This window comes from Triturus cristatus, chromosome 10, assembly GCF_964204655.1.
Source record: "Triturus cristatus chromosome 10, aTriCri1.1, whole genome shotgun sequence".
Lineage (NCBI taxonomy): Eukaryota > Metazoa > Chordata > Amphibia > Caudata > Salamandridae > Triturus > Triturus cristatus.
The window spans coordinates 515665543-515681329 of record NC_140593.1 but is presented as its reverse complement, the minus strand read 5'-3'; the positions used below and the strand labels follow the sequence as shown (position 1 = coordinate 515681329).

Genomic DNA, 15787 nt, shown 5'->3' with positions numbered 1-15787 from the left:
AGTGTGGGTGAGGAGCTTGAAGGTTATTCTTCTTTTGACTCCCCAGTCCACTAAGGTGATGAGGGAGGCCTGGACACATGGTTCGATGTCCTTTCTATTCTAGTTGAAGTCCAGTCGCCTCTGGGCTACCAGTCATCTGGTGTCGGGGGTCACAGCCAAATCCTTCTCCAAGGCTGTAGCTTGTCTTGTGGGCAACCAAGCTGCACTCCGACGACTCTCCCGGGTCCAGCAGACGCTGTTGAAACTTTTGAGCTTCAGGTCCTGGTCCCTCGTGCTGCACGACGACGAGGAGCATCAATTGGGGATATGGGCTACCACTCGCCCTCAACAAGCTTCTTCAGCTGTTGTAGCCCAGTGTTGCGAATAGGTCAGTCAGCTGACCCTTGGAATCTCTTGGCTGTGGTTGGGCTCTGTATACAACAGGAATAGTCCCTCACTCTGCTCGCCACCAGGTGCTGCAGGTCCAGTCCATGTTGGTGGAGCAATTCTGTGCTGGGAAGTTGGTGCAGCATGGCATTCCTTCGGTTTCCAGTCCAGTCGAGACTTGGGTGTCAGGGGTGCCCTATTTAGCTACCGAAAATGCCCTCAGGGTAGGATGCAGTTAGTAGCCAATGGGCTACCACGTTTCCTCCTTCTCCTAATGACCACTTCCTGGAAAGTGTGGCATCTGGCTATCCCAGGATGCACCTTTTTGCCCACTCCCAAGTGGCAGAGGTTTGGTTACCAAGGGGTTTGACAGCAGGTTTCTCCTCGACTTTCTGGGTGCCTGCTATTCTACCATGCAATTGAGCTGCACCTCTCCAAAGTGCTCCCCACTTGCACTTCCAAGGCAGCTTCAGCTTTGAAGCTTGCTTTTTGGGCCAACACCCGTGTGGCTTCCTGTAGGAGGAAGGCAACACATCTCTCCAGTGCAGGCCTCTATTGTCTCCTTTCCTGGGAGTCGTTAGCACGTCTCCCCAAGAGGATAGAAGGCTGCCTCGTGTTCAAACTCAATCTGCAACTGTTAAGTGCATAGGAAAGTTAAGGCAACAAAGTGGCAACCTACTAAAAGTTTCACATTGTAACTTATTGCATGAATTTTTACTTGAGAACCACGTTGGTCTTAATATAACTAGTTGTTTGATACATTGGAGTATCAACTTTGGTCACACCAAGTCAGGAGCTAGCACAGCTGAGGGGTCAGCTTGGTACACTCGGCCACGGGCTGACCAAGTCTTTTCACAGTAAGCATGATATGTTTGTGTTTTTGCTGTCAGAACATGTAAAATGCATGTTCTGCGCTCAAAATATGCTTCTTATTGACTTGGGGCTTGGTAGGCCTGGCATGGGGTTGACCTACACGTTTCAGGGGGGACAGTTGACTTTGCCATGGCTTTTAAATGACAAAGTCTGACTAACAGTTCGAAACTGCCCTCCAGTCTCCAGTGGTATACTGGGAGACTCATTTTACTCTTGTCACTCCCAGGGTGGCACAACCAGTGCTGTAATCCCTGGGGGGGACTCTCTAACTTGCAGATCCTAGGTACCATATACTAGGGACTTACAGGCCTATGCCAGTTGAGTATAGCCAATGTGACATACACGTTATGGGGCAGGGTACTGGCACTGAGGTCTGATTAGCAGGCCTCAGGGCACTCTCAGAGTCAAAAAGACAGCAGAACAGCATCAGCAAAAAACCCTGGGACTGACTATACAAAAAGGAGCATTTCCTTACACCGAAGGTGAGTAACTTGTTCATTATTCAAAAACCCAGAGTCCAAATACGACGACGCAGTGGTATCATATGCATACAAACTCGGAGGCAAGAAAACGTTTCTACTTATTTTCAGAAAACTTAAAACAATGAGACAAATCCTAGAGATCGCATTTAATACAGCTAATATAGTGTCCTAGAAAGCTGCATAAATACTGTCAAACAATAATATGTTTCTGTTCAGATGAGTTACACTATTGCAGGGTTTTCATATTGTCCCCATTATTTTCTATAGCTTACAGATGAAGATGAAGAAACTAAATTGTATCGTTTGAAAATAGAGGAACAGAAGCGCTTAAGGGAAGAAATCCTAAAACAAAAAGAACTTCGTAGACAGCAGCAGGCTGGTGCTAGAAAGAAGGAACTGCTTCAAAGACTTGCACAGCAATATTCTCCTTCCCCTCAATTTTTAAGTCAGCAGGAGACACAGGCACCACAAATGCCTGCGAACTGTAATTCAGCAGTACCACAAACCAAGGCACCGGTCAGGCAAAATGTCAAAAATAGACTTCTCGTTCAGAAGCAAGAGGCATTGGGTACAAATGCACCGCAGAAAACCACACATTTTCAGCAAGGAGCTGGGACTAATATACAATTCCAAGGACAACAAATGAAAGCAGTGAAGCAGATAAGAACAAATAGATTAGTACCTCAGAATCCAGTGCAGCCGGTCCAAAAAATGGTACAAGCACAGCCCACTCTACCTGTAGCAGTGACAACTCCTGCACAGACTGCAAAAGTTGCTTTGGTTCAAGGACGGTCCCAAGATCTAAAGACTGGGGTAAAGAGGACTGTAATGCAGAGAGCAAACAGCGGTAGTGGAGATGGGCCACACATAGGTGCAAAAGTTAGGGTGATCAAACTGTCTGGAGCGGTAAGTTTAAAGAATTCCTTTATTTGATAATGTTTTGTTTTGGCTTAATATGTTTAAGTGAAAAATGTATTATATTCTTGGTATAAATGATTGAGAAATAAATTCCATTCAAAGTGTTTGGTGCTAAAACATTTCAGCCAAAGAAATAAACATTTTGTATAATTCTGACAATATTTTGGATGACCCACTAGCCTATGGAAATTGAATATTAACAGAAGTTATTTTGCTGACCACTCGCCTTTTCCTTTTTTTTTTAATACAGATTCAGTGTTGCATACTTTTGAAGCATGGAATTTTAATTTGTGCTTGTATTATACGCCCCCCTTGTGATGGGCTCTGTATTGGTCCTTTCTGTTTTTGAAAAAAAGCCTGTGCTTGTCTTAAGTAAGAACGTACGTAATCCAGTCTTGATGACCAGCAGAAGCTGCTCAATGCACTTGGCAAGTGGTTACTCCCATTTATTGTGGTTACAAGGTAACTTACTATCTCAACAGCAAGCACTGAGCTTGTAAGAGTGGTTCCTGTGCACTTTGGCCGTGGATGTTTGTGGTTGTCTAGAAGTAATTTACATATCCTTAAGGTCGACAATCATTCAAGACGATGTTCCACGTGATTTCAGTGGCCGCGTTTGATGCCTACATCAGACATCGTATGACCACAGATTTCCTTGGGGGAGATCTCAATATTCTCATTGTGAGTTTTATCTCCCTGTAGTGACGGGCTGACTCTTCCCCTCTGGGCCCCTGTACATGGGATTGCTTGCGTCCCAAGCCTTGCTTTCAATCCTCTTCATTTTTTCAGAGGTAATCTGTGCCTTGGAGCAAGACTGCATAATGGCCTGTGGACCTGGCAGGAGAAATATGTCATCCTTAAAGCTGCAAGAACATTCTTTGAGCTCTGTGCAGAATTTTAGTTACACAGGCATCTCCTTTGATTCCTCTAAATCCTGTCAACTCCAGGTTAGGTAACGTCGATGAAACTAGGTATGGTGGCTGGGTCCCTCTTCAATTTTATTTGGGAGAAAGGCAGGGGCCTTATCTTCCCTTACATCAAGATTTATAATCTGCAGTATGTCCCACGGCACTTATGGAGTGGGGGTATCCTAATGCTCCGCCCATTCAGGTTGAAGAAAACAGGATCTGCAGGAGGCTTTTGTATCTTCCTCCAAATAGCTCTCACTTTATCCTACACTCTGAACTTAATCTGAAATATGTTACATATAGAGTTAAAGTGGCCCCACTACTGCTGTGGGTGAGCGTGTGGTTTAGTACTGAAGCTAGTTTTAATAGAAAAGTTATCATAGACTGCCTCAGTCTGTACGAGGGTCTCTCAAACCCCTGATTGAATTATGTCTGGAGGTCTTTTACTGATATTAATCTCCCCTAAATATTTACCGCCCTGGCCTCTATAAGTAAACCTAACAGGCTGGTATGGTCCTGCCACGATGAGTTCAGTTCAAGAACAGAGGAGGGTTTTAGTAGGCACTCCGTAATTATTGTATTTCACTAGCAGCCGGAGAACTAGCATTTTATCTTTCTTTGCAGCTCTCTCCGTGGGAGAGGTCTTTTCTTTTTAGATTTAGGATAGGCACTGTGTGTTGTCTTTTGTGCTTCTCTAATGGGGTGAAAGCTTGGTACAATAGCCTACAGACATGGCCTTGCGACGGGTCGGCTGACCAATCTTTGTTGCATTGCATGTTTTTTTTTAAATGTTATTGTTTTTTCCAAAAATGTCTTAAGCATACCTTAAAATAACTCCGCTTCAAGAAATGTAGGGATGCTGTAACGTATCTCCAGATATTAGGTCTCCCTGATATTTGTTTTGGTATAAGCTGTTTCCTTAAAAGGTTGGTAAGAAGTACGAAATTGTTGAATGGATAACAGAGGGAGCCCTTTGCTACGTAAACACACCTTATTGTAGCAGTTGTCATTTTGCTGTACATATGTTTTGAATCAATCTGGTTTTAATGTTTTTTAGTTTTATGATGTGTTTTATAGCATTACTGCGCCAAATTGCTTTTTTGCTCTTTTATGATTTATGTCTAAAGATCGAATAAAGATATTCTTGACTGGACTCTCAGGAAGGAGAACATTAAGGGATTGCAGGCCAGGAAGGTGTCAGCTCCGTCCTGCAGGAAGCCACTTTGTTAAGGTAGAAAGGCTGACACTGGAGGCGGAGACGGGAAACCAGTTGCCAGACTGGTGTCACCTGGGGCGTGTAGCCCTGAGATAGCCACACCCGAGGGGTAGGCTACTGAGGTCTGAACACCAGGAGGGGGGGGGGCTCTCCATCTTGGGAATGGGTTGAATGGTGCATCCTGGGATAGTTAGAAAGATTGAGAGGGACCCCTTAGTAACCAAGGGAGATAGGGTACTTTACCCAGATAAAAGGAGATGTTCCCTTGATTTTGCTAGTTAACAGAGCATTAAGTATTACGTCAGAAAAAAGTCTATCTTTGGGAATTGAGTTTTTCTTTATTTTTTTAAAACAAATATATTCATCTTTGTAAATCATACAAATTCATTAAACAAAACATCATCCAGAATATTAAAAACTTCCTAAAATACAATACAGTTTCAATACATTCACATAAACAAAAATGAAATTATAAAAGAAATCTTTATAACACCATTATGACCAGCATAACGTTGAGACAAAAACACAATTTGTAAGATTCAGAAACTTCTCTTTACGAGTGCACATCAGATTAAATTTTTGGAAATACAGTACATTATACGTTGACAAATCTTGTATATACGTAATCTGTATTTATTCTCTGATTGCGCTATCCACAGCGTCGACGCGTTTCGATGGTTTCAGACTGATAATCCCATCTTTATCAAGACCACATACTTTTGTCTCACACTTCAGGAATTTTCCTAGAACAAATACATACAGTTACTATTCACGCTTATACTAATTTTTGCCATACATTTTTGGTCATATTTAATTAAGTATAGCGATTATCCGCTTAGTACTTTTGCTTAACTATTCTTCGTCTTTCTATGTTGGATCTATGGAAAAGATATATTTTAATTCTTTAACCACATTTTGTTTAAGGTATCTAATGGTTCTCCCTCTATGTTCTTAATATGGCAGCCGGATTCCCTGTATATTAACATCCTGTTTCCTGGCCTTTGTATAAACGTATATTCTGCAATGACCGCTGCAATTTTGATTAATAAGTTTAAGATGTGGATCTCCTCTCACCTTTGGGATTGGCGATCTTTTCCTGGCCCCTTATTCGTTTTAAAGTTCTATTAACCCACTTCTTTCAACTTCTTCGTAGTTTGGTATGCTATATTTTATTCTTTCTGAGTTAGAAGAGGGGAAAGGGGAAAATTCGAATTGTTTATAAAGCCTGGTTTATCTTTCTAGTTAAATTCGTTAAAGGTATATGTCTTTCCTTGCCATTTAACTTATCTCAATTACCTTCTCGTAATGACGTCGGGTTTTACTATTTAAAAGAAATCGTTTTTTCCTTTGTATCTGTCTGTCAATTTTCTGTACTGCGCGGTATTTTAAATTGTTTTTTTCTGCGTCAGTATATCTGGAAAGAATGAGAGAAAGAGTTTTTATGTCTTTGTTTTTCGTATTTGTCGTACTGGTAGTTTGTTGCTGCTAGCGTTTTAACAAGTCCTCATTGTCTCACCTGAATATACGCTGTCTTGTAATCGTAATGTTTGTTTAAGCATCGGAGCACGCTCTGTAGTAATTTTCCGAGTTCTTGCGCTGCCGATTGTTTAAAAACCTCTTCCTACATAGGCGAGTCTAATGGACATAGAAAAAAGGGGATATCATCTGAGTTAGTCGTTGCTACTGGTCTCTTGTAGCTTTTCTAACCGTTCTCTATATGGATTCAAGTTTCTCACCTGATTTCTCGCTGTGTAATAGCCGTCCTGTCAGGATCTGGATCGGAGCTAAATCGATCTTTTCTTACCCGATTTCCTATTTATCTGTTGTCTCCTACTTTCTTATTGGTTTAAACCTCAGCTCCTGATTAGTGGAACCATCTCCCGACTGAAATCTGCTTCAGGATTGGTTTAGAAAGTCACGTGATCGGGTTTGTATGCTGTTTGCTTATTCAACTCCGTTTTTTGATTCAAGGAAGAGAAAGCTTTATTAGTACTACCTGTATGTTATCACTATTGACTACCATGATTGAATTTCTTGTAAGGTAGTCGGCACTCAGAATTCTTCATATTTATTTTTTTATATAAATCTTTACATATTTTTCTTTTGATGGAAAAGCATTAAAAGATATTAATTCTTATGAGTGCTCTTCTTACCATAGTGCCATACCTTAAGTGTGTCCTTAATTTTAGAATACTTCTGTATGGAGAGAAACATACAAAGTCGGTCCATAGTGACTGTTTTCTCAAACGTAGCGTTACACTTCCAACTACCTTCGTTTATTTATTCCTGGTTGTTTATCTGATCCCAACTACCTTCTATACCTTATATCTTGTACAGATAAGGTGAGTGCATACTGTACTATTTGGGGAGCATAAACCTCATCCAATCCTCTCTTGAGTTTAAACCTCTGTCAATGGTATTCAAGTAACATATATACCATTGTTCTCTCTTTTTTCTCCTGCATTCTAAGTTACCTCCTCTTCTATTGATCGTAATTTTTTCCAATATGAACCACTGGAATTCATCGCATTTGTGGTTCATCTTGGTAAAGTGGTCAACTAATGGGGCATTTTCCTTATGGGTTCTTATTGCCGACTTGTGTTCAGCTAGGCGTGTGCGGAGTTCTCTACTCGTTTCGCCAACATAATTCGAATTTTCCCCTTTCCCCTCTTCTAACTCAGAAAGAATAAAATATAGCATACCAAACTACGAAGAAGTTGAAAGAAGTGGGTTAATAGAACTTTAAAACGAATAAGGGGCCAGGAAAAGATCGCCAATCCCAAAGGTGAGAGGAGATCCACATCTTAAACTTATTAATCAAAATTGCAGCGGTCATTGCAGAATATACGTTTATACAAAGGCCAGGAAACAGGATGTTAATATACAGGGAATCCGGCTGCCATATTAAGAACATAGAGGGAGAACCATTAGATACCTTAAACAAAATGTGGTTAAAGAATTAAAATATATCTTTTCCATAGATCCAACATAGAAAGACGAAGAATAGTTAAGCAAAAGTACTAAGCGGATAATCGCTATACTTAATTAAATATGACCAAAAATGTATGGCAAAAATTAGTATAAGCGTGAATAGTAACTGTATGTATTTGTTCTAGGAAAATTCCTGAAGTGTGAGACAAAAGTATGTGGTCTTGATAAAGATGGGATTATCAGTCTGAAACCATCGAAACGCGTCGACGCTGTGGATAGCGCAATCAGAGAATAAATACAGATTACGTATATACAAGATTTGTCAACGTATAATGTACTGTATTTCCAAAAATTTAATCTGATGTGCACTCGTAAAGAGAAGTTTCTGAATCTTACAAATTGTGTTTTTGTCTCAACGTTATGCTGGTCATAATGGTGTTATAAAGATTTCTTTTATAATTTCATTTTTGTTTATGTGAATGTATTGAAACTGTATTGTATTTTAGGAAGTTTTTAATATTCTGGATGATGTTTTGTTTAATGCATCCTGGGATAGCCAGATGAAACACTCCACAGGAAGTGGTCAACAGGTGGGAGGGAACCTAGTAGCCCATTGACTACCAACCGCATCCTGCCCTGAGGGCACCCCTGGCACCCAGACCTCGGATCTTGACAGACACCGGAAGACTTACCTGCCTTGTCCTGCTCAGGGAGAAGCTGTTTTCCAGAGCCAAGTCAACTCAAAAGAGCTCCAAGAGCCAGCTGACTGGTCTCCTGTTCGCATCACTGGAACACAACAGCTGAAGAAGCCTGCTAAGACAAGTTGGTAGCCCAATTTCTTCAAACTGCTACCACTGCCACCATTCAGCACCAAGGACCAAGATTCGGCTGTCAGAATCACACCTACGTAGGCTGAGCCCAGGAGTGCTGTTGGAGTACGCTGGGACCCTCAGAAGGAAAGTTATTGACCCAGGAAGGATTGGCCTGTGACTGTGACAACTCGTAGTCTAGTGCCAACTGGACTTTGGCCAGACTGGAGAGGACTACGCAGGACATCGCCCCTGCAACCACGACCCCTCACTCTTACCCCCGTCAACCGCGTCACATTCACAGCTTCCTTGGAGCTTCTTAAGTATCCTTCATCCCTTGCATTAGGGCCACTCCATAGGAATCAATTGCAATGCAGACAAAGTACCTGGAATAGCTAAAGGACTGCTACTTTTGTGGTGGTAACTGTTCTTGAGGAACTTGCTGGTACCCCAGACTAGCTACCTGCTTTAGTTAGTCGCCCCAAGTACTTCTAACCGACCGCATTGACACTTACCTTATTTTACTTTGAAAAATGTTGTGTCCGCTTTGTTGACTTTGCTAGGGCTTGTTCACGGTCCAGTGAAATTGCATGGATTTATTATTGCTTGTAGAATCTATATCTCCAGAACCCTCTGGTGGATCTTTTTAGGTCTCGCTGAGACAGCGAAAGCTGTCTCTTTGAGACATTTTGTAAGTGGGCTTTCAAAAGTGCTACCCACATCATTTTGCTGGCCTAGGGTTTGAGTGCACGATGGCGTGCACGTGCACAGCTGCTCATCTGCTCCTTGCATTCCCCCCTCCCTTCTCACCCAGCCCTTTGATGCTCTGCTCGATTACTTTCACTTTAGCCGCTTTGACCCTTGCATTCCCCACTCCCTTCTCACCCAGCCCTTTGATGCTCTGCTCGATTACTTTCACTTTCGCCGCTTTGATGTTTGATCGCAAACGCGATCACTTCCGCTTGGCATAACCTGTACTTGTTCTCTTTGTCCTCACATATGCTCTTTCCTCTATGTTTTTCTCTCTGGTCTCACATGTGCTATTCCCTCTGTATTTTCATTCTGCCCTCACATGTGCTTTTCCCTCTCCATTTTTCTCTCTTTCCTCACACATGCTATTCCCTCTGTATTTGTCTCTCTTCCCTCACATGTACTCTTCCCTCGGCATTTTTTCTCTATGCTCTCACATGTTCTTTTTGCTCTGTATTTTTTTCTCTGCCCTCACATGTGTTCTTCTCTATATTTTTCTCTCTGCTCTCACATGCTCTCTTCCCTCTATGTTTTTATCTCCGGTCTAACATGCGCCCTACCCTCTGTATTTTTTGCTTTGCTCTCACATGAGCTCTTCCCTCTCTATTTTTCTCTCCTCCCTCACATGGACTCTTCCCTCTCTATTTTTCTCTCTGCCCTCACGTGCTTTTCCCTCTGTATTTTTCTCTCTGCCCTCACATACTCTTCCCTGTATGTTTTCCTCTTTGCCCTCAAGTGCACTCTTCCCTCTGATCACATGCATACACAACTATGCACACATACAAACACACACATGCATTTACACACACATATGAACATATACAAACAAACACAGACATGCATAAACATATACATATACCAACACACCAACCCCACATACACATATAAACAAGCACGCACACCAACATACTCAAACACATATACATACACACAAACATGCATACACAGACCTAGGTATACACACAAACATATGTGTACACATCCATGAAGACAAATGAACACAATGACACACCCATACTTGCACACCAACACACACATGCATACACACACAGATATATACATATAGACACACACACTATGCACACACACACACGCATCTCCCGTACTGTCTCAGGGGAAGAGTCGGTGTCAGCTGTCTCCTAGAGGGAGATCTCGCATGAGACAGTAAGACTCAGAGACATGTGGCGGTGGGGCGAGACAGACATGCCTCCCTTTAATTGTGTTGTTGCAAGATGGTGACTATCTTCTGCCACTGGTGCATTCAGATAAGCGGCAGGAAGTTCGTCGGACAAATGCACTGGTTTCAATTTCGAGAAAGTGGGGTGAACGTTTCACAGATCGGGAGTGTGTGTCAACACGTGTTTCTCCTTCACGGCAAGGCCAATCAGTACGTTTTGTTTAACCGTGTGGTAATGAATCCTTTAATTGCATAAGTGAGTGGGTATGGATGTAAACAAAAATTTAACACTAATACCACATTTTCTGTCACTCTTGTGAACAGGTTTGCTGTGAATGTATGAATGAGAATGGCGTTTTAGAATACGTTGCATGGAAAAGGGTCAACATGGTGTATACGTGTTTTTTGGTGTTTTTTTTAATGTTCGAGGCATGTGGGCTGCTGAATTCATATCTGTGCATAGATCGCCGCCTAGTGTTGGGTCCGGATGTTTGCACGTTGTTGTCCTGGAAGAGTCTTCGAAGTATCCTGAGATAGGTGACTCCTCCCCTGGACCACAGTGTGCATGGGCATCCTCTCCATCCTCAGATTGAGGATGGAGAGGATGCCCATGTTCGCGTGGGTACTGTTCCCGATCGGTATCGACAGTTACTTGTTAGTTTACTGACTTCAAAAACAACTTTTTCGCATCATATCCGACCATCGACCCCACATCGACGATGGAATCGAGGACACTATTCAAGCGGTGTCCTGTTTGTAATGCGAAATATCCCCATGTCGACGTCCACCCGGTGTGCAACAAATGCCTTTCACCGGATCACGACGAATCCACATGTATGGCCTGTGCCCGATTCCGATCCAAAAAGACTCTCCGGAATCGACGAGCAGCGAGACTTGAAGCGCAGCAAGCGGCACCGACCAACATCTTCAGCGCCGAGGACGAAGATGTGGAAGGCATGGGGAACCTACCTTCCAGCCCCGCTTCCGAACACGATTCCGGATCGGAAGACATCGAAGAACAACTCTTTCACAGGGAAGAAGCCGACACCGAGGTAGGAGACTACGATGAGGCCTTAGGGGCCGAAGAAAGTAGCTCCGGTGACGAGCAAGGCCTACCCGTACAGACGGAGGATATCCCAGTGCGTCAGTCTATGGCTCCGGTCGAGGGATCGCCTTCGAGCCTTACCCAAGACCTATCCCGCAGTTCTTCGGCCCCGCCCTCTGGCCCGGCCTCGGACATTCAGCGACAGCCATTAGTACCCAAAATGACTGGTTTCCCTTCTTCGAAACCGAAACCAAAAGTCGTATCGGTTCCACAGAAACCGAAACTGAAAGTGACACTGGTCGGATCGAAGCCCACTACACCTTCGACGCCAGCCAAACCCGTCGGCACCGACCGCACCAAACGGGACTTCGGTGCCGAACTCGCAGCAGCCGACGTCGGCGCCGACACACGGAAAAAGGCCATCGGTGCCGCCAAACCGCCTCGGCCCCCGGCACCGAAACAATCGGCTCCGGCCACAAAGGTCAAAATGGCCGCTGCGTCGCACACCGCTTCAAAAGCAGCACAGAAGGCCCAATCATCGACGCCGTCGACAGCTACTACCTCTCCTCGACTCGATGACCCCGTGGCCCCAAAGAAGTCCACGCCTGCCTCTACAGAACCGCTCGGCGCCAAAGAACCGTCGGCGTTACAGGTGCGACTATTTGCTGCTTCCTTGCAACGCATCAAAGAAAAGGCAGCCCTCCAGGACACGTCGGGCTCCGAGCCGAAAAAAGCTCAAAAAGCTTCTCCAGCAACACCCAACATCACTTTTGGACTGCCACCATCCACGGCGCCAAAACTGTTTGAAATCCGGACACGAGTCACACAAACTAGGATCACACCTGCCGAACGCTCTCCTACGGAGACGTCACCGTCCCACATCATCGATGCCGACACCGGCAGACTTGTGCTCCACAAGCGGAGAATATTTTCCGAGCAGGCTTTGGACTCCTACCGGATCCCGCTAAAGAAAAAGCTGCCAGCGGATTCGGAACCAGTTCTTTACGAACGTCTCCATACCTCTTACCTAGATCCACAGCCCTTCTCTCCGACACCCTCCGAAACCGACGCTTTGGAGGACTACATGGGTGACGATGTCCCCTACCCCAGAGAGATGGACCCTGAAGGCCAACAGGACCCTGACCAGGCTTGGGGTGACCCTGTAGACCCGGGCGCACCTATGTATACACAGGACACGCAGCTATATGGCACGAAAACGTCCCCCACAGAGGACACTGCCGCATTCAACGCCCTCATTGAACGCGCTGCGGCCAATCATGGTGTGCAACTCCACTCTGACACAATCGAGGACGATTTTCTAATGGATACTTTCGCATCCTCAGAAAGGAATATCAAAACTCTACCCATGTTGAAAGGTGTACTCAAACCAGCAAAGGACATTTTCAAAGAACCCACTAGGGCAAGAGTAATAAACCCCAGGATCGACAAAAAATATAGGTCGGCGCCTGGGGACCCCACGTACATTAAAGGCAGGTTGCCTCTGGATTCCATCGTAGTCGCTAATGCTCGCAAACGGGCGCACTCGCAGACAACTGGTGATGCTCCTCCCCCGGACAAAGAGTCCAAGGTGCTAGAGACCTCCGGCAAACGGGTTGCAGCCCAGGCAGCTAACATATGGCGTATTGCCAATACCCAGGCGCTCCTAGCTCGCTACGATCGCGCACACTATGACACATTAGAAACCCTACTCCAACATCTCCCTGACCAATACAAAGAGGGAGCAGAGATCCTCATCAGGGAGGGACAACTCCTCACGAACGCATCCATTAAGTGTGCACTGGATGCCGCAGATACAGCTGCCAGAGCAATAAACACCAGCGTCATGTTACGACGACACGCCTGGTTACGAATCTCCGGATTCAAACCTGAGGTTCAAAATAACATCCTCAATCAGCCGGTCAACCCCGACTACTTGTTCGGACCAGAGGTTGACACCACCCTAGAAAAAATAAAAAAGGACACAGACACTGCAAAGTCCATGGGGGCTCTCCAAACGCAGACCTTTCGGAGTGGCTCCTTTCGTCGCCCCGGAAATAGAGGAGCAGGTAGAGGACAGGGGTCACAGCAAACCTACAACAAAGGCAACACACAAAGTACCTACGATAAAAACACCCGGGGTGGATATCGTGGCTCCAGCACAAAGGGCAGAGGACGCGGATACGGCAATACCAGGTCCTCCCCCAAGAACAAACAGTGACGCCCTCTCCCTTCCTCCCGACCACATAACACCTGTCGGGGGAAGGCTACAAAGGTTCCTGTCCACGTGGAATTCCATCACCACGGACAGGTGGGTCAAAGATATTATCAAACACGGTTACTGCCTAGAATTAACCTCCACTCCACCCACAATACCGCCAAAACACCGTCCTATGTCCTCAGAGCACTTAGCGCTATTACAGCAGGAAGTGCTAAGTATGCTGAAAAAAGGCGCAATAGAGGTCGTTCCCGTCCACGAGCAAGGTACGGGGGTGTACTCCCTGTATTTCTTAATACCAAAAAAGGACGGGTCACTCAGACCTATACTAGACCTGAGACCCCTCAACCGCTACATTCTCTCAGAGCATTTCCACATGCTCACCCTACAACAAGTCCTCCCGCTGCTCAAACAGGGAGACTTCCTGGCCACGCTAGACCTCAAAGATGCGTATTTCCACATACCCATTCACCCCTCACACAGAAAATATCTCAGGTTCACTATTCAAGGGCAGCACTACCAATTCAAAGTTCTTCCCTTCGGCGTGACAACAGCACCCAGAGTTTTCACAAAGTGCCTGGCTACTGTGGCTCCACATCTACGGAGGCAACACATTCACGTCTACCCTTACCTGGACGACTGGCTTGTTCAGGCAAAGTCAGCCCAGCAATGTGCCAGCCAAATGTCCCGCACCATTCACCTTCTTAACAGTCTGGGGTTCTCACTAAATTACCCGAAATCACATCTCCAACCCGCACACGTACAACAGTACCTAGGTGCGACCATAGAGACACTGGCGGCCACAGCTCAGCCAAATTTAGTCAGGATCAACAGCATGCAAATGCTGATTTCCAAGTTCAAACACCAACACTCCCTTCCCGCGCGAGTGTTCATGCAGCTGATAGGCATGATGGCCTCCTGCATTTTCATAGTCCCACACGCGAGACTACATATGCGCCCGCTTCAGGAGTGCTTAGCACGTCAATGGAATCAGGCTCACGGGCAATTAAAAGACCTAGTGTTGGTGAGCGGTCGGGCATACAACTCTCTGCATTGGTGGAATCCACAAAACCTTTGCAAGGGCCGACCGTTCCAAGAGCCTGTTCCACAAATAATACTGACGGCGGACGCGTCTCTCCAGGGATGGGGAGCTCATGTACTCAATTACACAGTGCAGGGACTATGGACGATACAACAAAAGAAGATGCACATCAACCTTCTAGAACTGATGGCAATCTTCCTGGCAATGAAAGCATTCAAAGTACACTTGTGCAACAAAGTCGTGTTGATCCGGACGGACAACATGACTGCCATGTACTACATACAAAAGCAGGGAGGAACACACACTCCACAGTTGTCTCATCTGGCTCAGAGCATGTGGAAGTGGGCCATTCAGAGGAACATGTTCCTCATGGCGGAACACCTCCCCGGCAAAGACACAGCCACCAGATGCACGAGTGGGAGTTACACCCATCAGTACTCCAACCGTACTTCCAGCAGTGGGGCCATCCAGAGATAGACCTATTCGCCACAAGCGAAAACGCAAAATGCCAAAGCTTTGCCGCCAGGTTCCCACATCCGCAGTCGCAGGGCAATGCGATATGGATGAACTGGTCCGGCAGATTTGCGTACGCTTTTCCCCCAGCACCATTGATACCGCTGGTGGCACGCAAACTCAGACAACACTCACTAACACTCGTCCTGGTTGCTCCAACATGGGCATGCCAACCATGGTACACCACCTTTCTCGAACTTTCCGTGGTGCCGCATCAAAGGCTGCGGATCAAACCCGCGCATTTGACGCAGAACCATGGAGAGATTCAGCACCCAGATCCGCAACAGCTGAACCTGGCAATCTGGCTCCTGAAGTCCTAGAGTTTGGCTACCTAAACCTGCCACCTGACTGTATGGACATCATTAAGGAAGCTAGAAGACCCACTACCAGAGCTTGCTATGCAGCCAAATGGAAAAGGTTTGTCATTTATTGCAATAACAATGACATTAACCCGCTAGACGCATCCATCCAAAACATAATTTGTTACCTCTTACACCTATACCGATGCAATCTGGCATACACCTCAATACGTGTCCATTTGA

General features: G+C 45.3%; 1 protein-coding gene across 7 annotated transcripts in view; it reads left to right on the top strand.

Annotated features, from left to right (window-relative positions):
- RBM33 (RNA binding motif protein 33) overlaps positions 1-15787 on the top strand; it is a 594498-nt gene that overhangs the window by 402378 nt on the left and 176333 nt on the right. For all 7 annotated transcript variants that reach the window (XR_014970135.1, XR_014970134.1, XR_014970136.1 and 4 more), the window contains one exon: positions 1989-2627. Coding sequence is in view for 4 of the 7 variants with exons in the window: in XM_085631975.1 (XP_085488101.1) it covers positions 1989-2627 (639 nt within the window). In the remaining 3 variants the exon portion in view is untranslated. The remainder of the gene's footprint in view (positions 1-1988; positions 2628-15787) is intronic.